Genomic DNA, 24,745 nt, shown 5'->3' with positions numbered 1-24,745 from the left:
AAAACAAAATCTTGAAAGAAATTAAAGAAACTATGAATTAAAGGAAATTCAAGTAGATGCAGAGGTATGCCATGTTCATGGATGAATAGCTCAATGTTGTGAATATATTCTTTCCAATTAACTTATGGATTTGATATGATCTAAGGCAAAACCACAGAAGAATTTTTCCAGGTTGTGAACCTAATAAACTAGTTACAAAATTTATGTGAAAATGAAAAGAGCCAAGATTAGACAAGGTGGGTTTGAAGAATAACAAGACATAAGGACTGGTTCTACCACATATCAGAAATTACTCTAAAGCTATGGTAATTAGAACTATGTGGTAATGGTACAAGGGCAGATGAACAGATCAGTGGGACAGAACAAAGAGTCAGAAACAGATATATAAATATATGCATGTATATATTTATATGTCTGTATATCCTTAATAATGTATGAAAAACATCCATTGCAAGGCAGAAGGGGAAGAGAATGGTCTTTTCAATAAATTATCCTTACATAAATGGGCGTTGTTCTAGTTTGTTTCTGTATTGCTGTGACAAAATACTCTGACCAATATCAACTTGGGAAGGAAAGGGTTTATTTGACTTACATCTCTTAGGTCACAATTCATCAGGGAGCCCAAGATAGGAATTCCTGGAGGCAGGAGCTGAAGCACAGGCCACGGAGGAGCACCACTTACAGACTTGCTCCCCTGGCCCATGCTCAGCCTGATTTCTTATACAATGCAGAACAACCTGCCCAGGGGTGGCACTACCCACAGTGGGCTGGGCCCTTCCACATCACTCAACAATCAAAATACTTCACAGACATGGTCACAGGCTAGTCCAATGGAGGAAATTCCTCAATTGAGGCTCCCTCTACCCAGGTGTGTCAAGTTGACAACTAATGCTATGTAGCACAGGCTCCCTGGTCCAGCAAAATGGTTCAGTGGGTAAAAACTGCTTGCTGTGCAAGCCTGATGACCTGAGTTCAGTTTTCAGATCTTATGGTGGAAGGAGAGAATCGATTCCTGAAAGTTATCCTTTGACCTCACACTTGAGAGTGGCTTGTGCACACCTGTTTCCCCCCCCTCACACACACACCATAGGTACATACACAATAATAGTAATAGATAAAATTAAAATAAGTGGTTATCCATAAGAGAAGAAACACGATCCATGTATCAAAAATAAATAATACAAATTTAATCCTAGGTGGGTTAGAGATCTGAATTGTAGGGAGTTGGAGGCCTCCATACCAAGTCTAGGCCAGCTGGGGCTACAGGGAAACTCTGTCTCAAAAAGACCAAAATGACTCCCCCAAGAAAACCCCACAATTTAAATAGGGATCTAAAAGCAGCATTAATAAATTAAAATATTGATACATTCAGTGGCATTAATAACATGAACTTCTGGGCTATTGAGACGCCTCAGTGGGTAAATGCTTGCCCTGAATGAAGCCTGGCAACCTAAGTTCCCCACAACCCACAGAGGAAGAAGAGAGCAGACTCTCCAAAGCTGTCCTTTGACTCTACACATGTGCCATGGCATGGGCACCCACACTCACACAAAAATAACTTTTTAAGCTACCAAATGAGGTGCTAGAGAGATGGCTCAGTGATTAAGAGCACTTACCACTCTTGCAGAGGACCCAGGTTCAGTTCCCAGCACCCACATGGCACTGCCATCTATAGTTCTAGTTTCAGAGAATCTGATGTCCTCTGATCTCTATGGGTTCCTGTACACACATGGTGTACATACACCCAGGCACATAGGCATACACATAAAATATATATTTTAAATCTTGAAATCAAAAATTTTAAATACCAGAAAGACAACTAAAAAATGAAGAATAAAAACTTCTATTTATATCACAATATACTATTTGGGATTATATTAATGAACACACACCTAACATGTCATCCCTAAACTAATAATATTATAATATTATTATCATCAATATTAATAATAATATTATAATATCTCTTAATATTATATCAATATAGCAATAATATTATATCATCTCTCTTTGTTGTATGTTATTCTGTGGAATTCAGGTGTGGCTGAGCCATTTCAGCCTGGAGTGGTTCATGAGGCTGCAGTCAAATGAAGACTAGAGCTGTGGTCATGCAGAGATGAAGCTGAGGTTGGAACTGGAGCTCTGCTTCCCTAGAAGCTTGCTCGCATGACTGGCAAGTTGGTGCTGGATGTTATCAGGAGGCCTCACAAAAGGCAACTTGATTTACCTATGACATGATGATGATGTCCCCAGAGCACACAAGTGAAAGTGGCAGTGGCCTTCAAGGTTTAGTCTCAGAATAATGTTTGGGACTGGAGAGATAGCTCAGTGGGTAAGAGTGCTTGCTGCTCTTCCAGAGGACCCACGTCAGGTTCCCAGCACCCACACTGGGCAGCTCACAACCACCTGTAATTCCAGCTTCAGGGAATCTATGCCATCTTCTGGTTTCCTTGGGCACGCATATGCACAGATACACACAGCAACAAACACACATACATATAACTAAAAAACAGTTTTAATCTTAAAAATGATCACAGATTCATCTCCATCATATTCTGCTGATCACACAGGTCAGCCATGGTCCATTATTGGAAAAGACTATGCATCACTCAAACCAAAGCAGAATATAAGGAGGTGAAAATCACTGAACACACCTGGAAGATTGATTCCTATAAAGTGTAAAAAAAAAAATCATGGTGTGAGGTGATATTTGCAACATAAATAACTGTAATATCAAGATTATACCAAAAATGCCTCTAAGTCGATAAAAAAAAAAGAAGCACTACAAAAAAAATAAGAAAAAGACATGAACAGGAAGTTCACAGACGCGATCCATCCAAACACACATTAGCAGGAGGCACCCCAGTTCATCAGTTTTGCAGAGAAAGGCAAAATAAAACCACTGTGATGATATCCTCAGACCCATCAGAGGGGCTATAATTTAAAGTCTGAAAATGCTAAATGTTGACAGGGATGTGGAGCAAAGGAATTCTGTAATGTACCACTGATGGGCTGCAAATTGGTACAAGTACTTAGAAAATTGTTTGGCCTTATCTAACAAATTAAAAAATGCACAACTTATGACCCAGAATTTCTCCCTAGGCATATACCATAGCACACAGAACTGAGATAGTGGTACTCTTCAACTAGTCCCAAACTGGAACGGAGATGCAGTGACCAGCAACATGTGAATGGTTAAGTCGTGCTACTGTAGCAGGAGGGAAAACTGTACATCAATGAAACAGATGAATTATAGCAACACAAGAAAGAAGTCAAACAAAATAATAAACATTGAATAGTTCTATCTAAATGAAGTTGAAAAACAGGCAAATCAAATTAGAGGGTACAGGGATGTATTATGTACATGGTAAAACACTCTGAAAAGCACAGATGTAATTACCATGCTAAAATAATGGTTTCCTTTGGGGTTAGAAAGAGGCTGTGAGAGCTGGAGCTTCCAACTTGCTGACAGTACCAATTTTGACTTGCATAGGATTTTCAGGCTTGATAGTCCCGGCACCTGCAGCCACACTCAGCTTTGTCTTGGGTGCTGGGATCTAGTCTCAGGTCCTCATGTTTGTGCAGCAAGAGCTCTTACTATCTATTGTACCATCTCCCCAGCCCTGATGCCCACTTTCTAATGACTGATCAAGGTTGTTATGCATTTACTAATGACTAATCAAGGTTGTTATGCATTTTTCTGTGTATACTTTTTTTTCTCACAACAGCCAGGCAAAAAGCAATCAAATCATGTATCTCCTTAAGGAAGGGGTCACATTTTGAGAAATGCATTGCCAGGTGGCTTTTACATAGTATGAATACCATAGACTGTCCTTATGTATTACTCGTGTGCAGTCTTACAGGAGCACTGTCGTGTGTAGCCCACTGTTGACTGAAGTGGTTATGCAGCACATGACTGTAAATCCAGAAGCTGTAATGTTACTGCTTTTCCTAGAAATAAATATGTGGAATGCTTAGCTTAGTGCTTGGTATCTGGGAGCAGCTCGCCATTAGCGGGCTTTTCCTCTCCACTGTGTGAGGGAAGACATGGCTTCTGGTTTTGCTCAGCAGTCAGTAACCATCAGTGGAATGAATGTTTGGACGTCGACTTCAGGACCATCCCTACCCTCTCCTCTGTTTCTGAGTTCACGGTTCACATGGTTGGCCAGTTTCTGGGTTCAGGCAGCTGCAGAGAATGGAAGCAGGGGCTGGGGCCAATGGAAGGTGGGGGGACACAGGGATGGGGGAGTGGGATGCAGTCCCTGAATTGAAAGTCACTGTTTCTGTTTGGCCTTTACAGGAATCCACCTCCTGATCACTGGGCTCTAGTAAGTGGTCTCCCCACTTATGTTGCCCAAAATGGCCTGGTAAGTGACACAACTTGGAAAGGGGAGAGTTTGAATCAGTTGAGAGAATGAAAGGATTTCAGATCAAGGGAGTGGGACGTGGGAAATGTGGTGCACACCTTTAGTCCCAGCAGGCGACTCTCTATGCGATCAAGGTCAGAGGTCAGCCTTATCTACATAGCAAGTTTCAGGCCCAGCTGGGAATACAAGGCAACCCTGTCAGAGAGAGAGAGAGAGAGAGAGAGAGAGAGAGAGAGAGAATGAATATGAGAATGAGAGCGGTGTTACTTTCTAAAGCCTACCACTCTGTTTTTCCAATTCACTCAACAGCTGACTCACAGAAAAGAGCAGAGAATTGACATTTGGGGAAATAGCAAATTGAGATAGTCTTACATGGAGAGGGGTATGTGGTTGCTGACAACTAAAGAGATTTCTGCAAATATGTCAGGGTTGTCATGGCTACCTGTTCTACCAGACTCTCGAGACACTAAGTACCAAGCTCTTATACTAGATTTGATTGCCATTCCCAGCCTTCCCTCCTGCCTCCTTTCCAGACATACCTATGCACACGGCAGCATTCCAGTGTGTTACCTCCCACTACGCCTGTGTTAGACTTTTCATTCCTGTGACAAAATACCTGGCCAGGGACCCGGTATAATCATCAACCCCCCCCCCCCCCCCCCGCCACCTACTTCCTCTTGCTGGCTCCCACCTCTTCATATTTCCAACATAACACCAACTGGAGACCAAGCCTTCAAAACAGGAGCCTGGGGCAGCACTTCACATTCAAATCATAACAATGCTCCAGTACACAGGGCCAAGTGTGGAGTGACCCATGGCATCCCCTGGGTCCCACAGCAGTGTGGCAGACACAGACGTTCACTTGCTGGGCATTTTCTATGTGCTAAGCAGAGACTTGAGTACACAGAAGTAGTTGATGAATGAAGTAGTCTCTATTCTAAAGCACATAATCAAAGAGGCATTTTTATCAATAGATACACTAAAAAGTGATAAGGCCAGAAAAGAGATGTCCATGCTATATTCTGGGGACATCTAAACCAGTCTTCATTTCCTAGAATGTGTTAGTCTGAGTTAAAATTTAAAGTCAATAGACCCTATGCAAGTGAGACAGGAAAGGGTATTCTGGGTAGAGGAACCAGCATGGGTGCCAGGCAGCTTTCTGTGATGCTAACAGATATACCATTTATGCCACATGTGGTAGAACATGCCTTTAATCCCAACACTCAGGAGGCAGAGGCAGGCCTCTTGTGAGTTCAAGGCCACCCTGGTCTATATAGTGAGTTCCAGGCCAACTGGACCTATGGGGAGACCCTATCTCAAAAAGACTCCCCCCCTTAAAAAACCCAAATATTCCATTTAGTTATTTTGGCTCACATTTAGTTATTTTGGAGCCATGACCAGATGGCTCCATTGCTTTTTGCCTATGGTAAAGCATGGTGATAGCCAGGAAGCCAAAAAGGAGAGGGGAAGAGGAGGGACGGGTTACAATACCCCTTCAATGCATGCCCCAGTGACTAAAGATCATTTACTAGGTCCACTTCTTAAACTTTCCACCACTTCCCAGCAGGACCTCACTGAGCACCAAGTTTTTTTTTAATATATTTTATTTATTATTTTTATTTTATGTGTATGTGTGCATTGCCTGCATGTAGGTAAGTGCACCCAAGTCGTGCAGTACTGTAGAGGACAGAAGAGGCTGTCGGATCCCCTGGAACTGGAGTTACGGACAGTCGTTAGCTGCCATGTGGGTGCTGGGATTCGAACCCAGGTCTTCTGCAAGAACAACCAATGTTTTTAATCGCTGAGCCATCTCTCTATCCCAGCACCAAGTTTTTGCCCATGATTCTCTGGGGCATCTTCCATATTCAGATTTCAGCAGTGTACAGACCTGGGCACAGACCTTGGGAGCAACATATGGTGTGCCTTAAACATCACTGGAGTATTAGACTGAGACAGATTGAGAGGCAGCTTGAGAGGAAGGAAGGAGCCAGATCATAGTGGGCCTTGGATGCCATGTCAAAGCCTGGGACTTTAATCCTCAAGTGACTTTTTTAAGCAGGAGATTAGCATAGCCAGTTTTCATTTTAACAAAATAAATCTGGCAACTCTATAGAAAATGGATCTGAAGGGGGAGATTGGAGAAAAAGTGACTAGTGCACAGTCTAAGTAAGAAGTGAGAATTTCATCAAAAGGAGCTGGATGAAGCTCAGTTGGTAGTGCTTATCTAGCACACAGGGAGCCCAGCATTCCATGCAACAAACCAGGCATAGCAATGCACTCCTGTGATCCCAGCTTTCAAGAGCAGGAGGCCAGAAGATCAGAAGTTCAAGGTCATCTTTAGCTATATAGTAAATTCACAGCCAACCCGGACTGAATAAGACTCACAAACAAACAAAGAAGCAAAAAACCAAAAACCAATCTTAACAAAGGCAGACACAGAAAAGCATACTGGCATCATTGAGCTACCCAGTGCTGGTAATGAGGTAGACCCAAGATAAATGTGCTTATTTAACCCTCACCACTTCAACAGAGATGAGATGCAGATGAAACTTGAGGTCAGATCTCACACTGAGAAGGCAAAGCGGGCAGGACTCAGTGATTGATCTGTGATTGATCGTAAGCCAGAGGGTAGAGAGAAGAGTCAGCTAATCTCATGCTTCCAGATGGGCTCAGCACTGTGGTTGAGTATAGATATAAAATGAGGTCACTTTCAGAAAAGGTGGAGTGGAGAAGTTTCTCAGAAGCGCATGTCCAGAAGGTGGACAAAGAGACAGTTCTGATGTTATGGAGAGAGGAGCATGGAGATAGAGCTCTGGAGACGCTCAGGATCAGGCAGTACTTGAAACCACAGATGAAGTCACCTAGCGAGAGGGTCATGGGTACAATAGTGGAGGATGCCGGGATTTCCAGAGCATACGGAGAAAGAAGAGTGTGTAAAGGAGAAACAAGAGAGGCAAAAATGGTTTGGAGAACCAAACATGAAGTGTCAGGGCAACCAAGGAGGAAGTTTCAGCAGGGAGGAAGACCAGGTGAGCTTGTAGGTTATGTGGGCCTCAGGGCCTTGTAAAAACCGATGTGTAGCAAAGTGGAGGCAGAAACCAGCAGGAAGGCAACTGATGGGCAGGTAGACAAGACAAGAGGAAGGAGAATGCATGCCTGGACAGTTGCTATGGTGACCATGCCAGTTGAAGGATTTCACTGGCAAGGTTGTGGAAGAGGTTGGAGAATGTCCCTGGGTTGAGGGGAAGTAGCTCTGGGAGAGGTAGCAATTAGGAGCACCTGATGAACTTGATCCCAGCACAGGCTGGAAAGAGCGAGTAATCAGGGACAGGGGCAGGGACAGCTCACCCCGTCTGACCAGGCAGCCTACGTCTGCGGTGGCAGGCGGGGCTGCTGCCAGCCCATGTGGAAGTTGTCTTGGGAACTGAAAGAAGGAAGTTCCTTCACAGTGATTTCTGCTCCCACTCACCACTTGCCTCTTTGCAGGGTGCACACTACCTACATGCACACACTACAGTGTGCACACTACCTAAGTGTGCACAGTGGCCCTGCTGGGGGCTCCAAAACAGAATGATCCAGTCTTCAGGGGCGAAATCTAGCAGTATAGAACCAGAGCTGAAACACCTTTTATTTTTATTCTGCTTTGTATCCCAGGAAAAAAATTCTATCCTGCCCAGACAAACAAAACAACTCCAAAGTAACTGAACTGAAGATGTAGAGAGCAGTGTTATGGTGTGTGCTTTAATCTCAGTACTTGGGAGGTAGAGGCGGAAGGGCTGCAAGTTTCAGGCCAGCCTATGCCATACAATGAGACTGAATCTCAAAAAGAAAAAAGAAACACACCATACACACACAAAACTGGACAACCCAAATATCCAACAAAAAGAGCCGTGAAATGGGATACTGCACGGTTATTAATGATGATAAGTTGTACCTTGTACACCAGCTTTTTTGCTTTTTTGCTTTTTTGGTCTTTTTGAGACAGGGTCTCCCTATAGCCACAGCTGGCCTGGAACTTGTTATATAGTCCAGGCTAGCCTTGACCTCAGAGATCTGCCTGCTTCTGCCTGGCATTAAAGGCATGCCACCATGCCCGGTTCACACTTAGCTTTTAAAAGCTTAGAAATGATTTGAGAATGTGACAGAGTGAGAAGTAATATCTATAAGGTGATTTTTTTTTTCCCATCCAGTAACCTCAGTTAATAACCCGAAGCTATTGTGGGTCTTTCCATCCGATGACAGGAGCACACAGCCTTGGGCAAGGATGTGCATTCTGATTCATGAGTAGAGCTTGCTGGGCACCTGCTCAGGTCTGACCAGCTCCATTGTTCTTTCCTGGGTTGCAGATCTGCAATATAATGAACGCGCCTGCAGAGGACTTTTTTGCATTCCAAGTAAGCCACTTTTATTTGTTCTCTTAGTCACATGATCTTTTTTCTCTCTAAAAAGAGAGAATACACCAGAATTTGCCTACCTGCCTGAGAAGGTGTCAAAATAGTGAAAACTTATGTGGAGCAAAGCCATACGCCAGTGGAAGGAGGGTAATGGCCAAGGTCCCTTTCAGTTTTAATACTCTATCCTTTGCTTTCTGACCTCAGGACTTTGTTAGGCCACTTCCTTTCTGGAGTGTTTCTGTTCCCAGTATCTAACATCATGCCTGGCACATTCAGCCTTTACGTCTTTAGGGTGGAAATCATAGCTCCTGGTATAACACGCTCTGGCTACACAGGCTGTTCACAATGTTTGTAGCCAGCTAATCCCATGGAAGCACAAGTTCCCGTGCTTTCATAGGCCCTGCTGAGCCAGGCAGTCAAGGTTCTGCTGCAGCCCAAGTCTGTCCCAGCTACCTGTGCAGCCTGGAACTGGTAGAGTCCTAAAACCCTCTGTTGTCTTGTAGAAAGAGCCTCTGGATGAGTCTGGATGGATGATTAAAAACGTCCTTTCCATGCCAATCGTGAACAAGAAGGAAGAGATTGTTGGCGTGGCTACATTTTACAACCGCAAAGATGGCAAGCCCTTTGACGAAATGGACGAGACCCTCATGGAGGTGCAGGGTGCTGGGCGGCCCTTGGTACTGTGGTTCAGAGTTTGCCAGCTTCAGGCTTGGCCTCCAGAGCTGTGTGGTGGAATCCTGGTGTGCAGCTGCCTGACCATCTGGGAGGGATGGGAGTCCACAAAGGAGCTGGGACAGCCACCTTCTCCACACTCACCTCTGCACTGTCTCCCTCACATGGTCAATACACTTCACAGTTCTAGAGCAGTTTTAATTTCACTTGAGAACTGATCAGAAAGTAGAGAATCCCTATGTACTTTCTGTTTGCTACACAAAGAACCTCTGGCTTTCATTTGACATTACTGTACATAAAAGCTTCATTTAAAATGTATCTACATTCGGGGCTGGAGAGATGGCTCGGTGGTTAAGAGCACTGATTGCTGTTGCAGAGGACCCAGGTTCGATTCCCAGCACCCACAATGGCAGCTATGAACTGTCCTTAACTCCAGTTCCAGGGGAATCCAAAGCCCTCTTCTGACCTCCGCAGCATTGCACGACACGGGTGCAGTCACATACATGTAGGCGATGCACTCATACACATAAAATAAAAATAATAAATATATATTTTAAAATGTATCTACATTCATTATCATGTCCTGCTTAATGGGTGGCATACAGCTTTTCAACCCCATTTTATAGCTGAGAAAACAGTCATTGCCTTAAGTTAGCGTCAGGATCCGGCTACGGCTGCCTTTAATCCTTCCTTTCTTTCTTTGCAGTCTTTGACTCAGTTCCTGGGCTGGTCTGTCTTAAATCCTGACACCTATGAGTCTATGAACAGGCTTGAAAATAGGAAGGCTATCTTCCAGGACATCGTAAAATATCATGTGAAGTGTAACAATGAAGAGATTCAGAAGATCCTGGTGTGTAACATTCTCACTTCCACTCTGGTAGAGTGTGGTTTGAAGACTGGCCAGCCAGAGGCCAGGCGTGAAGTCCATGAGGCACAGCCTAGCATGCCTGGGATCAGCCCCATCGCTCCCACCTAAAACAGAGATCTGGCAGGTCTTAAAGTTGAGTGAATGGATGGGTGAGCAGGAGAGAGTAGCCAATAATGACTGCCTTGTAATTTGAAACAACTCAGGCCAGTGTTCTTGGATGTCCCTTCCCTTCCCTACTTTTCATTTCCCTTCCTTTCCTTTCCTGACTGTCTCCCTCCTTCCTTTCCCTTCTTCATGTTTCATTACTGTCGTTTTTGACACACGGTCTTGCTAGTAGTCCAGGCTGTTCTCAAACATATGGCAATCCTCCTACTTCTGCCTCCAAGTGCTAGGATTACATGTGTGCACTACCATGTGCAGCCTCAGAGGCCTCTTCTTTTCTTTCCTTTTTTTAGACAGGGTCTCAAAAAGTCCAGACTGGCCTTGAAGGTCCTCCTGCCTCTACCTGAGATTGCAGGTGTGCACTGCCATGCCTGGTTATGCTGTGCTAGGGATGGAATCCAGGGCTTTGTGCATGCTATGTAAGCAGTCTACCACTGAGTTACATCCCTAGCCCAAAGCTATTTGTTCCTTTTGTATTTTATAATAAAGATTTTATTCATTATTTTTATTTTATCAGTATGAGTGTATTGTCTGCATGTGTATAAATGCACCCATGTCGTGCAATGCCTGTAGAGATCAGAAGAGGTCATCGAATCCCCTGAAAATGGAGTTACGGATGATTGTTAGCTGCCACGTGGGTGCTGGGAATCGAACGCAGGTCCTCTGCAAGAGCAATCACTGATCTTAACTGCTAAGCCATCTCTCTAGCCCCACAAGGGCATTTCTTAATCTTGGAAGATACCAAAGCATATCTGATCATTTCTTACCCACAAATGATCAATTCACAGGAGAAAGCACCCAATTTAGATGACTGCCTCATGTTTGCTCAGCTCAAGCCATAATCCTGGCAAGTGATCGATATGCAACCAGATGGAGGCACTGCATAGTGAACCTGTTGGAAGCTGACAGATTTTGCTCTGGATTAAGAAATTAGAAACAACTAGCTGGGCCCATGCTCCCTCTTCCTCTGGCACTGGGAAAATGGGCCCAGAGAGAGGAAGAACTTGCCTCAGGTCACACAGCAAATTAAAGAACTAAGACTACAGCCAAAGCCTCCTTCCCAGTCAGGAGCAATAAGCTTGTAAACAACAATATTGTCTTATTTTAGTACTGTTCCAGGACAATGACTTACATGCTTATTTTATTTGTACTCTTGTTTTGGGTTTTTGTTTATTTGTTTTTTGAGACAGGGTTTGGCTATATGGGCTGCAGTGATCTGGAATTTTTTATGGAGACTTGGCCTCAAGCCTGTGATCCTTTTGCCTTAGTCTCCGAGTGCTGAGTTTACAGATGTTTGCCACTAAGTCTGGCTACTGTGCGTATTTTGTTTAAAAACGAGTTTGCAAACTAGGCATGGTTGGGCATGCCCATAATTCCAACACTCAGGAAGGTGAGGCTGGAGGATCAAATGTTGCAGGCCAGCAAGTTTCAGCCAGCCTGGACTACAGTGAGAGCCTGTCTGAAAGACAAGACCATGGGGTTGTAGCTCAATGGTAAAGTCCTTTCCTAGCATGGGCAAGGCCTGGGTTCCATCCCCAGAACTCTACAATGAAACATATCAGTTAAGGACTTCTATTATCCCCATTTAATGGATGAGGAAATCAAGGTTCAGAAGCATTGAGTATCACAATTAGAAAATGGCAGAGCCTGAAGTTGAATGCAGGTATCTGGCTCCAAATCGCATGACTCATTGTCAGTGCATATTGAATGGCAGCCTCTGAGCAGGCGATTCTGTCGTGAGGACTTGGAGGAAGGAGCAAAGTTGAAACGGAAAGTGGAGGCCTCCTTAGGCTCTTGATGTCATAGCCTATTGCTTTTTCTCTATTTCCTTTTGCTATCTTGGCAGAAAACCAGAGAGGTGTATGGGAAAGAGCCATGGGAATGTGAGGAAGAGGAACTGGCAGAGATCCTGGTGAGCGGCCTGGTCCTGGTACAATAGAACTGCCCTGTTCCTGGTGTGTGTGGGTGGCTCTCTGTGTCCTTTCCCTCTTTGTCCTCTCCCAGCAGACCTAAGGGCAGGGGACCCAAGAACACTTCATGTCCCCTAATCACTGGATTCCACTCCTGATACAGCAAGGAGAGCTGCCAGATGCAGAGAAATATGAAATTAATAAGTTCCACTTCAGCGATTTGCCCCTCACAGAGTTGGAGCTGGTCAAGTGTGGGATACAGATGTATTATGAGCTCAAAGTGGTGGACAAGTTCCACATCCCACAAGAGGTGAGGCCCAGATCTCTCATTTCACCTTTTCATTTTTAAAAAATATTTTATTTATTATTTTTATTTTATGTGTATGCATGTATTGCCTGCATGTAGGTCAGTGCACCCGTGTTGTGCAATGCCCAAGGAGGACAGAAGAGACTGTCGGATCTCCTGGAACTGGAGTTACGGACAGTTGTTAGCTGCCATGTGGGTGCTGGGATTCGAACCCAGGTCTTCTGCAAGAAAAGTCGGTGTTTTTAACCTCTGGGCTATCTCTCCAGCCCCCAACCTTTTCATTTTTTAAGACAGGTTCCCACTCTGCAGCCTTGTCTGGCCTGGCCTTGAGCTCATAGTTATTTGTCCTGCCTCAGCCTTCTGGGTATACACAGCTTCTTTTCTCTCTTTCTCTCTCTCTGTCTCTCTCTGTCTCTGTCTCTCTGTCGCTCTCTGTCTCTGTCTCTCTGTCTCTGTCTCTCTGTCTCTCTCTTTCTCTCTTTGCAATTGGGGTACTGGCCTGCTGCCTAGCTGGGTCCTGCTGCCTGGCTGGGTCTGCTGCCTGGCAGGGGTCCTGTTAGGGGAGGTGCTGTTCCTCTCTGGACTGAGGTCCTGCATGCTGTCTTTTTGCAGCAGGTTCTGAGGCACTGAGCTCTGAAGGTCTCACAAGGGTGAGAGATGTCAGTTAAGTTCCTGGGAACTGGCCTCTTTCCCCCCAGGGTCCCTTACAAAAGTGCACTGTGGATGGGAAGCAGGCAGAGAAGGGGTATGTATAGAGGGAGAAGGGCGCACAAAACTTCCCCAGACTTTGGTTAAAGTAGTAGCTTTCAAAGGGTTGCCCAGACCACATCAGCACCACCCAGGACATTGTCAGACTAACCATTTGCTTTACACCCTATACCCCTGTCCAACAGACTCACATAACCCTATTGCTACCCAGGTCCAAAGAATCTGAAACTAATAAGACCTCCCTCCAGCGACTCTGACATCACTCTAGTTTGAGAGCCAAGGTTGTTTTCCTCCCTGGACAGTTGTTTTCTAGGGCACATCTAGGAATGATTGAGGAGTTCAACCTGTGAAACAGGCAGCTCCTGTTTCTAACACCATATTTTCATAGTATGGAGTAGTTTGCAAGGTGCCTTCATAATGCTTTTGTCTCTATTGCTAGTTTCTGCCCTCTGGGTTAATGACATACCTGGAGGACCTTGGGCCTTACTAGGGAGGTCCGGGTCACATGGCCAGGCACATGCTGACTCACTGATGTGTGTATTCACAGGCCCTGGTGCGGTTCATGTACTCCCTGAGCAAGGGCTACCGAAGGATCACCTACCACAACTGGCGGCATGGCTTCAACGTGGGGCAGACCATGTTCTCCTTGCTGGTGGTATGGAGGGGCCGCAGGGCCGGGGAGACTGGTCTTGGTTCTGGGCATTTTCATTTATTGCCTTATAAGAATTTCAAAAGCAGGAGCTGGAGGGATGGCTCAGCAGTAAAAAGCACCAGCTGCTCTTGCAGAGGACCTGTGTTTGGTTCTCAGCACCCACACGGCAGCTCACAACTGTCCATAACGCATAACCATTCTAAGGACATCTGATACTCGCTCTCTTCTGCCTCTACAGGAATTGCGTATGCAATGTATACATGGTGCACTTATATACATGCAGCAAAACACTCATACACATTAAAAATTTAAATAATTTTTAAAAATTGCAAAACTAGGAATGGGAATGTAGCTCAGTGGTAGTGTTCTTAAGTAGGAAGTTCAGTTCCCAGCACTGAAAAAAAAATTCCAAAAGTTACACATGCATAAAACAGTTCCACAAATAAGCTGGCCATGGGGGAACAAACCTGTAATCACAGCACTCAGGAGGCCCGAGCAAGTCAGTTTGAACCATACAGCAAAACTGTGTAGAAAAACCTAAAACAATAGCAACAACAAAATCCCAAGAATAGAGAATGTGTAAGAAGTAAAAAGTTTAGCTATTTAATGATAACCATGGCACAAATCCTTCAGATTTTCTTTTTGTACATATACACCGAGGCATACACATCACATGTTTTTCATGACCAAAGGAATATTCTATATTTTCAATTTAAAAAATATTACATATGCACATAGCCTTGGCCTTAGATTTCTTATCCCTCCTTTTCCACCCTTCAGCTTCATTGTGTGTATATTTTTATGTGCCCTGCTTCAAATTATTTCTGGAAAAATGTGTTAAAATTGCCTCTCTTTGGAATAATAAAAATATTCTTAAAAATATTACATATACAGCTGGGCGTGGTGGCGCACACCTTTAATCTCAGAACTCGGGAGGCAGAAGCAGGTGGATCTCTGTGAGTTCAAGGCAGCCTGGTCTACATGGTGCATTCCAGGACGGCTGGGGCTACAGGGAGACCCTGTCTCAAAAAGACAAAAAAAAAAAAAATTACATGTACTATATCCTTCCATTATATATAATCAATCAGATTCTTTTATCACATAAACACACATATATGAAGCATCGTTTCTATTACAAGTAAAACATAAAACTTACCACTAAAATTATTTTTAGATGTGCAATCCAGTAGCAATGTTCACAATATTGCATGGCCTTTTCCGGGATCCATCTCTAGAACATTTCACTTTCTCAAATGGAAGCTCTGTGTACTCATTAAACAATGACTCTGATCTCTCCTAGCCCCATAAACCCCTTTCTATGTTCCATCTTTACAAACTTGACTATGTTAGTTGCTTTGGGTCAGTGAGTCACAGAGTATTGTTCTTTCCTATCTCTGCAAACCTGACTACTCTGTGTGCTGTGTGTTAGTGAATCACAACTTTGTTCTTTTGTGTCTGGCTTATTTCACTCAGCACAGTGCCTCTGAGGTTCATCTGTTCATGTTTTTATTGCTGCACAGTACAGTTGTCCCTTGATGTCTGTGGTGGGATTTGTCCTAGGACACCCCCATACCAGAAATTGGTGGATGGTTAAGTTCCTTATATAAAACAGCAGAACATTTGCATGTAGGCTTTGCATATTCTCCTGTATATTCTTTGTTTGAAACCGTGTCTTGTTATGTAGCTCAGATGACTGTCCTGCCTCAGCTTCCCGAGTGGTAGGATTATAGGCATGGGCCACCAAACCCATTTCCTACCGAATACTTTAAACACTCTCCAGACTACGTACAAAGTGGCAGTGCTATACAGTTGTTCTACTGTACCGCTTAGGAAATAACAAGAAGGAAAAGTCTGTACATGTTTGGTACAGACACAGTTTTGTTTGAGACAGGGTCTCATGTAGCCCAGGTTGGCCTCAAACTCTATGTAGCCGAGGATGACCTTGAATTTATGATCCTCCTGCTTCTACCCCTGAGTATTGGGATTAGAGAGGTGCACCACCACAATCAGTTTACATGCTACTGGAGATGGAGCCCAGGTGCACGCTAGGCAAGCATTCTACCAACAGAGCTATATCCCCAGCCCTCTAGGAAACAATTAAAAAAATTTTTTGGTCCACAATTTGTTAGATACACAGATGTGGAGCCCATAGATGCAGAGAACTGACTGTAGTTTGTTGTGCTACAGTTTCTCTCCCTACTATCCAATGGCTGGATATGGGGGTTGTTTGCAATCTTTCAGTATGACAAACACTGCTGCAGTGGCTTTGGATGGCCTTGGTATATTGGTGTCAGTACTTTTGACTGAGATTTCGGAGCCCATAATATCTTATGGAGTGTTTCTCCACAGAGGTCGTGCCATGTCTGTGGGGCTCATATTCCTTGTCTTTGTTTTTTCCCTGCAGGCCAAGCAAGGTCACATCCAAGCTCATGCTAGGGGCCTGGAAGCAGTTCTGGCCAGGTCACCAGAAAGTGACAGCACCATTTAGATTGGAGTTCTCTTCCCTTCCCTCCTTCCTTCCTTCCTTTCCCTCCTTCCTTCCCTTCCCTTCCCTCCCTCCTTCCCTTCCCTTCCCTCCCTCCTTCCCTCCTTCTTTTAGGTAACATCTGTTCCCTACTGTCCCCCTTTCAGGTTGTTCCTTTTCCTTTTTTTTTTTTTTTTTTTTTTTTTTTTTTTTCACATAGCCCAAGCTGGCCTCACATTCTCCATGGAGCTTGAAGATAACTTAAACTGCTATCCTCCAGCCCCATCATCACAGCCTATGATGTCACCTGGCAGTTTGGCTTATTTTGTAGAGTCAGTGCCAGTTCTACAGCATTTTCCCCACCTTCATGTCAACCCTAGCATAAACAAGTGTGAAGTGTTTGAAGGGGTCCACTACAGAGATCCCTCTGGGCTGTGCCTCAACTGGTAGATCAAGTTTGGAAAGTTAGCTTTACCAGTCTGACCACGTTCAAAGACCTCACAAGTGACACACTGGACGGGAGTTTCTCAACAGTCATGTTGTCTAATACCCTCTACCCCCTGGGCACAGATACTGAGGACACTGAGGCTCAGAGGGTGGAATGGGGTGACCAGTTGTCCTTGTTTGCCTGGACCAGTTTCAGTTCTAGTCTTGAGACTCCACAGTCTAGGAAGGGCAAACCTCTGGTCACCCTGTGGAGCTAGAGATAGACAAGCTCAGACCTGGCTGGGGGATATAGCTCAGTTGGTGGAGTGCTGGAGTAACAAGCACAAAGCCCCAGACTTGATCCTGAGCACCGTATAAATTGGGCACGATGGTACATGCCTGTAATCCCAGCACTAGGGAGATGGAGGCAGGAGGATCAGAAGTGGAAGGTCATCCTCAACTACATGGAGGGTTCTTTGTCAGGGTTGGCAAGATGGCTTAGCAGGTTTGCTGGGCGGCAGGTCTCTCTCTCTCTCCGCAGCGGCGGGTGTAGGCAGGCTCTGCAGGCAGCTGCAGGGGGCCTCTGCTACCACTTGCTACCAAACTGATAACCTTTTATCCCCGTGACCTATCTCCTCCTGGTAGAGGGAGAGAATCAGCTCCTCCAAGCTACCCTTTGACCTCCACATGCGCGCGCGCGCGCGCGCACACACACACACACACACACACACACACACACACACATAAATAAATGTAACAAAAAATTTTCTAGAAATACAGTTCTAAGCCAACCTGGGACACATGAGATCTTGTCTCAAAGAAAATATCAGACTTACCTGTGTAGGCCCCAGGCTCGCCCTCTTACCTGCCTCCCTGCCCTGCCTCCACCCCATGAAAGAGTAGTGACTTGTGCCTCCACTATTCCGCCCCCAGACAGGAAAGCTGAAGCAATACTTCACTGACCTAGAGGCCTTGGCCATGGTCACTGCTGCCTTCTGCCATGACATTGACCACAGAGGCACCAACAACCTCTACCAGATGAAGTGAGTCAGCCCTTACTTCCCCCACTCCCCTCCTGCCTTTCCCTCAGATTCATTATCCATTGTTCATTATCTGCACAGCCCTGGACTGCCTTGCAAGAGAAAAGTCCTGCTGTCCTTAGCCTCCCACTTTCTCCTGTGCTTAAGCTCTGGGTCCACTCCTGAAACAAATGGAATAATGACTTCCTGAAAATGTCCACACCCCAAATTCAGGAGCCTGAGAATGTTGACTGACACCCAAAGGGGACCTTTCAGTTGTGACTGAACTGAGGAACTTGAGCTATGAGCTAGGATGATGGATAGACCTCCTGGAATCCAAAGGGTCCCGATAAGAATGAGGTGGGGCATTAGGAAGACACAAGATGCTACCTTTGAAGATGACAGAGGGGGCTACCAGCATGGAATGCAAGGGACTCCTAGGAGATGGAAGGCACAAGGAAACTGTTCCCTCCAGGGCCGCCGGGAAGATGGCGTCCGTGGGACCCATATTGGATATCTCAGTTCCAGAGCTGTACAGCAGTACATTTTTGTTGCTTTAAGTCATCAAGTGGGTGACAGTTTGTTATAATAGCAATAGGGAGTTAAAACATTAAACCCGTTCACTCTTTTCTTTCTGTGCCTTACCTACTAATTTGAGCCAACATATTAGTAACTGAAAAAGTTCATCCATTCACCTTGTGTTTATAACAAACAACACAGCCCATATCCTCACAGAGCTGATACTCCAGTCAGCCTCTGGACCACTGTCCTTGAAGCATCATCTCATTAGAACGTCATTACAACGTTTGATCTGGGAAGACCAGAGAGAGGTGCTACCTCACATTACATAAAAACACCGGGTCTGTTCAGGCCCTGTAGCCTGTAAGACATTCTGAGCACTAGAATTCATGTCTTTCTACCTTTTCTCACTACTCCCAGGCTGCTCCAAAGTAAGAGATCATGTTTACATTTTACACTGTGGGACTCTGAGCAGTAGGCACAGTATAGTAAATATTCAAAAAGTATTTGTGGAGCTAGGCATGGTGGTGTAAACCTTTAATCCCAGCACTCAAGAGGCAGAGGTAAGTGGATTTCTGTAAGATCCAGGCCAGCTTAGACTACATAGTTTCAGGACAGCTGGGGTTACAGGGAGACCCTGTCTCAAAAAAAGTTTCAAATAAAGAAAAGAAACAAACATTCTTTGCAGGAATTCAGTGACTTCCCCTAGACTTGAATATCTCCAAAGCACGATCAGTGCTGTGGTCCATGAATGGCTACGGGGGATACATAGCTCTCTATAATAGCATGTGGCCATGTATGTGCTTGTGTCCTTTTCCTGGGTAACAGAGTCTCTAAAGAATCCATGACCCAGAAGAGGATCACAGTCACCTGTGAAGTAAGGCAAAGACAGAGTTAGGAAACTTGATATCTACTCCTTATCTTCCTTGCCTCACTGTGATCTTATACAAGGTCCTTCCTGCTCAGTCTCTGCCTTCAAAATTAGGAGGCAGCAGGACTGGATTATAATGTCTTTAACCTTCACCTTGGCCATTCCATGTTGATATTCTCTCTCTCATTCAGATCACAGAACCCACTGGCCAAGCTCCATGGGTCCTCCATCTTGGAAAGACATCACTTGGAGTTTGGCAAAACACTGCTGAGAGATGAGGTAAGATGAATCCCCACCTCACAAGAAGCCTGAGTGTGTCCAGGCAGCCTTGTCTCCGTTGGCTGGGGCTCTCATTCCCTACCATCGGTTAGGGTGGCCACTGGAAGGAGAGTGACTTTGCTGCTAGCACTATTGCCCCAAACGTCTCTGCCTTTCTCCGTAGAGCTTGAATATCTTTCAAAACCTGAATCGCCATCAGCATGAACATGCAATCCACATGATGGACATTGCAATCATCGCCACAGACCTTGCCCTGTATTTCAAGTTGGTATTTCTCCTCACTTAATATCAACAATGACTGTAATAATAAATGCCATAGTTCCAACTGATCTTTGTTATGTATCAAGTTCAACACTACAAAGAACATGACCTAGGTGTTGCCTTATTCTTACAATTTTCTCTTTTATAAACTGGTATGTTTTGCAGGAAGAGGACAATGTTCCAGAAGATTGTAGACCAGTCAAAAACATATGAGAACACTCAGGAGTGGACCCAGTACATGATGCTGGAGCAGACGCGCAAGGAAATTGTTATGTGAGTTGAGGCAGGGCTCAGCCCTCAGCAGCCTGGGGTCAAGAGGGGAGAGGCTGCCCTGACAGCTCTTGTTGCTCTCATTTTGGGGGCCTCTCACATAAGGAAGCATGAAGTTATGTCCAAACTGAAAGGCACAAGTTATGATATATGTTGAACTTTTATTTTAGCACTGAAAATATAAGACAATATATTGTTTCATATCTCTGCATTAAAAGTATTTCAATTACAAGATACAGGATTTGAGTAGCAAAGTGGTAAAACTTGCAAGTTGTTTATTTTTTTTTTTTTTTGGTCTTTTTGAGACAGGGGTAACCCCAGCTGGCCTGGCACTGGCTATGTAGACCAGGCTGGACTCAATCTCACAGAGATCTGCTTGCCTCTGCCTCCCAAGTGCTAGGATTGAAAGCACGTGCCACCATGCCTAGCAAAACTTCTAAGTTTTTGATGAAACAAAATATCTACTAATGATAGTGTAAATAATAGCTACATCACTCAAAATATTTAGGTGTTTCATATAAGCATGAGGACCTGAGTTCAATTCCCAGAAACTATGTAACAAAAACCGGGCATAGTGGAGCATGCTTATAATCCCAGCACTGGGGAGATAGAGGCAAGCAGATCCCTGATGCTCACTGGCCAGCCAGCCTAGCCTATTTGGTGAGGACCTCTGTTATGTGTCAGGTCCAACACTACATGGACCTGGGCATGGTAGTATACATCTTTAATCCCAACTCTTAGGAGGCAGAGGTAAGCAGATCTCTGCGTTAAGGCCAGCCTAGACTATACACTCATACACATAAAATTTTAAAAAAAATTAAAAAATTTATAAGTGTTTTTTTTAAAAAGATTTCTTAAAAGAGTGAGGGGTGGGGCAGTGGCATTCACTACATAGATTTGCTACGTAAATGTACGTAGGCACAGTCTCCTTGAGGACAGCAGGGCAATAGTATCTATATGAATTATCTTGTGAAGCTATGACAGCTGTGACCCAAACTTGAGAGACCTTAGCTGTTTCCTGAGTTAAACTGGAGGGGGACAAATGGATGGGGTCTGGCCGTGATAACCTTGAGGTTTCTTTCCTTTTGTTCCAGTGCAAAGCCTGTAGCTTCATCTTTAAAAAGCAGACTTCTTTGTCCTTAGGTTTCAGTTCATGCTTTTTCTGGCCAGACTGCACATTTTTCAAATCCTTTTGCTCTTGTTTGTTCCCAATTCTAGCTGCAAATCTGACTAAAAGTATCCAGCAGTATCCATGCCATGGCCTGAATGATAGGTTGTCTTGAAATTTCCTCCAAATTAGATCATTACTTTTAAATTCAATCTCACTCAAAGTCTCAGAACATAAAATATAGACAAATGATTTGTCAGAATGTAACATGAGTGACTTCTAATCCATGAGTGAATTCTCTGTTCCTGTTTCTATCAGCATGTGGTCTTCTGAGCACTGATCATAATCACCCTCTGTGCTTTGCTTATGGCACCTTTGGCTTCTACTAGGCTGCTTCTCCAAACTCATTCAAATTTCTCCCACAGACCAATTCAAAGGCCCAAGAATGTGTTGAAGAAAAGTATAACTCTCTCTTCAAAGAGGAGGAGAGATAGATTCTGGAGCGAAATATGAGTGACCACAGCCCTGGAACACAGATTCAGGTTACTCCAAATTACATGTTCCGACATGGAAGCAGTTTCAGGATGTTTTTATAGTAATAGAACAAAGAAATGAACACATTTCAAATACATTGGTAGAAACATTAAGTAGGCAATTACAACAAGAGAGAATCTCGGCTACAGGCCTCAAATGCTATCAGTGACAGTCTTTTGGTTGGTGGGAACTAGGGTTTTATTAATGCATTCCAGTAGGATTTTATCTGTTAGTCACAATATGTTAAGTCAGAAACAGGTGGGCAAAGAGTGGCTAGTTAGGGGGCTAACGATAGCCTAAGATAAATTGTAATTAGGCTTTGGACCTGCAACACTCCAAGCTCTCCACAATCACTGAAGTTCTAATCAGTTGATTAGCTTTTGCAAAAAGTTCAGTTTCAGGATGCAGTTTTTCTGGGAACTTTCATTCACAAGTGACATTTTCAGGTAGCCACAGCAATAACCTTGCTCCTGGGTAGCAATTTTCTGTATTAGTTTCTCTGGCATAGCCTTGACCAAACATCTGAAAGAACAACTTGAAGGCAAGAAGAGCGAGGTGTGCTAACACATGGCTATAGTCTCAACACTTGGGAGGCAGAGATGGGATTGGAGCAAGTTCAAGGCCAGCTTGGCCCTTGAGAGTAGGATGATATGATGGCGAATCTTTTTCACCTCACAGAGGACACCAAGGAGAGAGAGGGGAAGGGAGGGCTCAGAAAAAGGGCACAGTTCCTATTTCTTCTAGCTAAGTCCCATCTCCTAGAGTTTCCAGAACCTCCCAAAATAGAACTACCAGTTGGACACTAAGCATTCAACACACAGGCCTATGGGGGACATTCATTTCCAAAATTTAACACTGTCAAAACTGCAAAAGTCCTTGCTTTGACCCAACAGTCCCACCACTAAAGACTTAAGACCAGTCATTTATAAAAGCCAAGGCAGGGCCTGGCGAGATGACTCAGTGGTTAAAGGTGCTTGGTTGCTCTTACAGGGGATCTGAGTTCTGTTTTCAGCATTCATGGTGGGCTCACAACTACCTGTAACTCAAGCTCCAGGGGATCCAACACCCTCCTCTCACCTCTGTGGGCACCCGTTTCCCCACATATATAACAATGAAAATAAAATCCTAAAAAAAAAAGAAGACAAGATAGTCTAAAGAGCAATTTCTAGCCTGAATACACATATTCCCAAGGGAACGCAAAGCCCAAAGGCATTTATGGGTGTGGGTAGTCTTAAAGGGATCAGTGTTCTCTTTCGTAATACTAATCTTCTTGAAAAAGCAGAAGCTCAGTGGGTGAGGCATTCCCCACCCTGTGCCCACTTTACAGAGTAAAGGTACATTCTTCCCTTACTTGGATCTTCCTACAACAGGACTTTGACCAGTTGCTAAAACCTTTAGGCCATAAACCAGAGAAATGCTGGTTTCTTCAAAGCTTCTTCTAGTCAACACATTATAAGCATGAAAAGGGCTTCAGGCCTTCCGTGTCTTCTATAATCTGTTTAAACACACATTTCTCTACATTCTCACAGGGAACGCTTCTGACACGGAGTGTGTGGGCTTCTTTTCCACACTCTGTGATTCTCTGTGCTCTGAGCTGGGTGTCCTACAATTTGATTCATTGCTGACCTACCTGCCTGGAGTGGGATCAGATCCTACAATTTAAGAGCTCATTCCTACTAGGTTGCTCTCATCCCTTTCTTTCTTTCTTCAGTGCTGGGGATGAAAATCAAGGTCTGGCACATGCTTAGGCAAGTGCTCTACACTGTGCTGAGCCCTCAACCCCACCTTCATTTCTGATGCAAATCATCTGTCTGGGTCTCACATATTTTTCATAAACTTGGCTTCCTTTCCAGTTTCTATAATTTTCTAGATGGCTTACAGAACTCAGGGAAATACTTTACTTGCATTTGCCAGTTCATTATAAAGGATACGATGGCTGCAGATAAATGACCAGATGAAGGGAACACAGGGAGGAGTCGGGCACAGCGCCTTTCCCGCATGCAGATGTTTACTAACCTGGAAGCTCAAGTCTACTTGTTCTAAAATGTTTTGGTTTGGGGGGGGTTAAGATTTATTTTATTTTAAAATTATATTTAGATGAGTGTCTGTGTGTGGATATGCACATGCAGGGGGAGGCCAGAGGCTTTGCAGTCACAGGCAGTTGTGAGCTACCTGATGGGTGCTAGGAACCAAATCCAGATCCTCTGCAAGAGCAGCAAACACTCTTAACTGCTGAGCTATCTCTCTAGCACTACCCTTCCCACTCTTTTCTACACAAGGTCAGTTCACTGTGTAGACCAGACTGGCCTCGTTTGAACTCACAGAGATCTACCTCTGCTTCTCTGGTGCTGGGATTAAAGGCATGCACCACCATGTTTAGCTCAAAAGTCTTAATATAGCTCAATCTCTGTTCATTCTCCCTTTTCGAGAAGTTGGTGAGTAGGGCTAAAAGTTCCAGTCCTAGAATCAGCTAGTCCTCCTGCTTCAGTCCAAGGCTATCTAGGACTCTGTCCTAAGCCATCTCATTGGTATAAATCAGACATGATCAAAAGGAGCTCACTGAAAACAAGGCTCCCATTACTCAGAAAATTCCAAGAGTTTCAGGGTCTGTGTGCAAGAAACTGAGGACAAAAGCCAAATACATTTCTATTACACCATATTATTAATATGCAGTATTTTAAAAACAAAACAAGGCATAAAACATGGAAAATTTTGTCCTGGGCTGCTAAGCAGGTAGGCGAGATCAAAGACATGTGATTTAACAATCATAACTTTCTTCAGAGGATTTATCTGTATCTTGGGTCTCTGCCATGTTATAACACAAAGGCAGCCTTCCATAGCAAGTACTGAAACTGTCTGGTCCTGATGTATTTTTTTTTTTTAAGTGCTGGAAGGATCAAAGCTCATGATGCTAGGCAAGGACTCTACTACTAAGTTATACCTCTGCCCAGCTC

At 44.3% G+C, this 24,745-nt stretch overlaps 1 protein-coding gene across 1 annotated transcript in view; it reads left to right on the top strand.

Annotated features, from left to right (window-relative positions):
* The window catches only part of Pde6a (phosphodiesterase 6A), a 91,329-nt gene that overhangs the window by 52,394 nt on the left and 14,190 nt on the right, over positions 1 to 24,745 (top strand). Inside the window, exons 8-18 of the mRNA XM_008837912.1 lie at positions 4,301 to 4,367; positions 8,714 to 8,761; positions 9,265 to 9,414; positions 10,140 to 10,283; positions 12,310 to 12,375; positions 12,537 to 12,683; positions 13,936 to 14,043; positions 17,864 to 17,973; positions 19,531 to 19,618; positions 19,782 to 19,882; positions 20,045 to 20,152. Of these exons, the coding sequence (XP_008836134.1) occupies positions 4,301 to 4,367; positions 8,714 to 8,761; positions 9,265 to 9,414; positions 10,140 to 10,283; positions 12,310 to 12,375; positions 12,537 to 12,683; positions 13,936 to 14,043; positions 17,864 to 17,973; positions 19,531 to 19,618; positions 19,782 to 19,882; positions 20,045 to 20,152 (1,137 nt within the window). The remainder of the gene's footprint in view (positions 1 to 4,300; positions 4,368 to 8,713; positions 8,762 to 9,264; positions 9,415 to 10,139; positions 10,284 to 12,309; positions 12,376 to 12,536; positions 12,684 to 13,935; positions 14,044 to 17,863; positions 17,974 to 19,530; positions 19,619 to 19,781; positions 19,883 to 20,044; positions 20,153 to 24,745) is intronic.

This window comes from Nannospalax galili, unplaced genomic scaffold (genome assembly GCF_000622305.1).
Source record: "Nannospalax galili isolate Female #2095 unplaced genomic scaffold, S.galili_v1.0 scaffold19, whole genome shotgun sequence".
NCBI classification, from domain to species: Eukaryota; Metazoa; Chordata; class Mammalia; order Rodentia; family Spalacidae; genus Nannospalax; species Nannospalax galili.
This window is presented reverse-complemented; position numbering and strand designations above follow the sequence as displayed.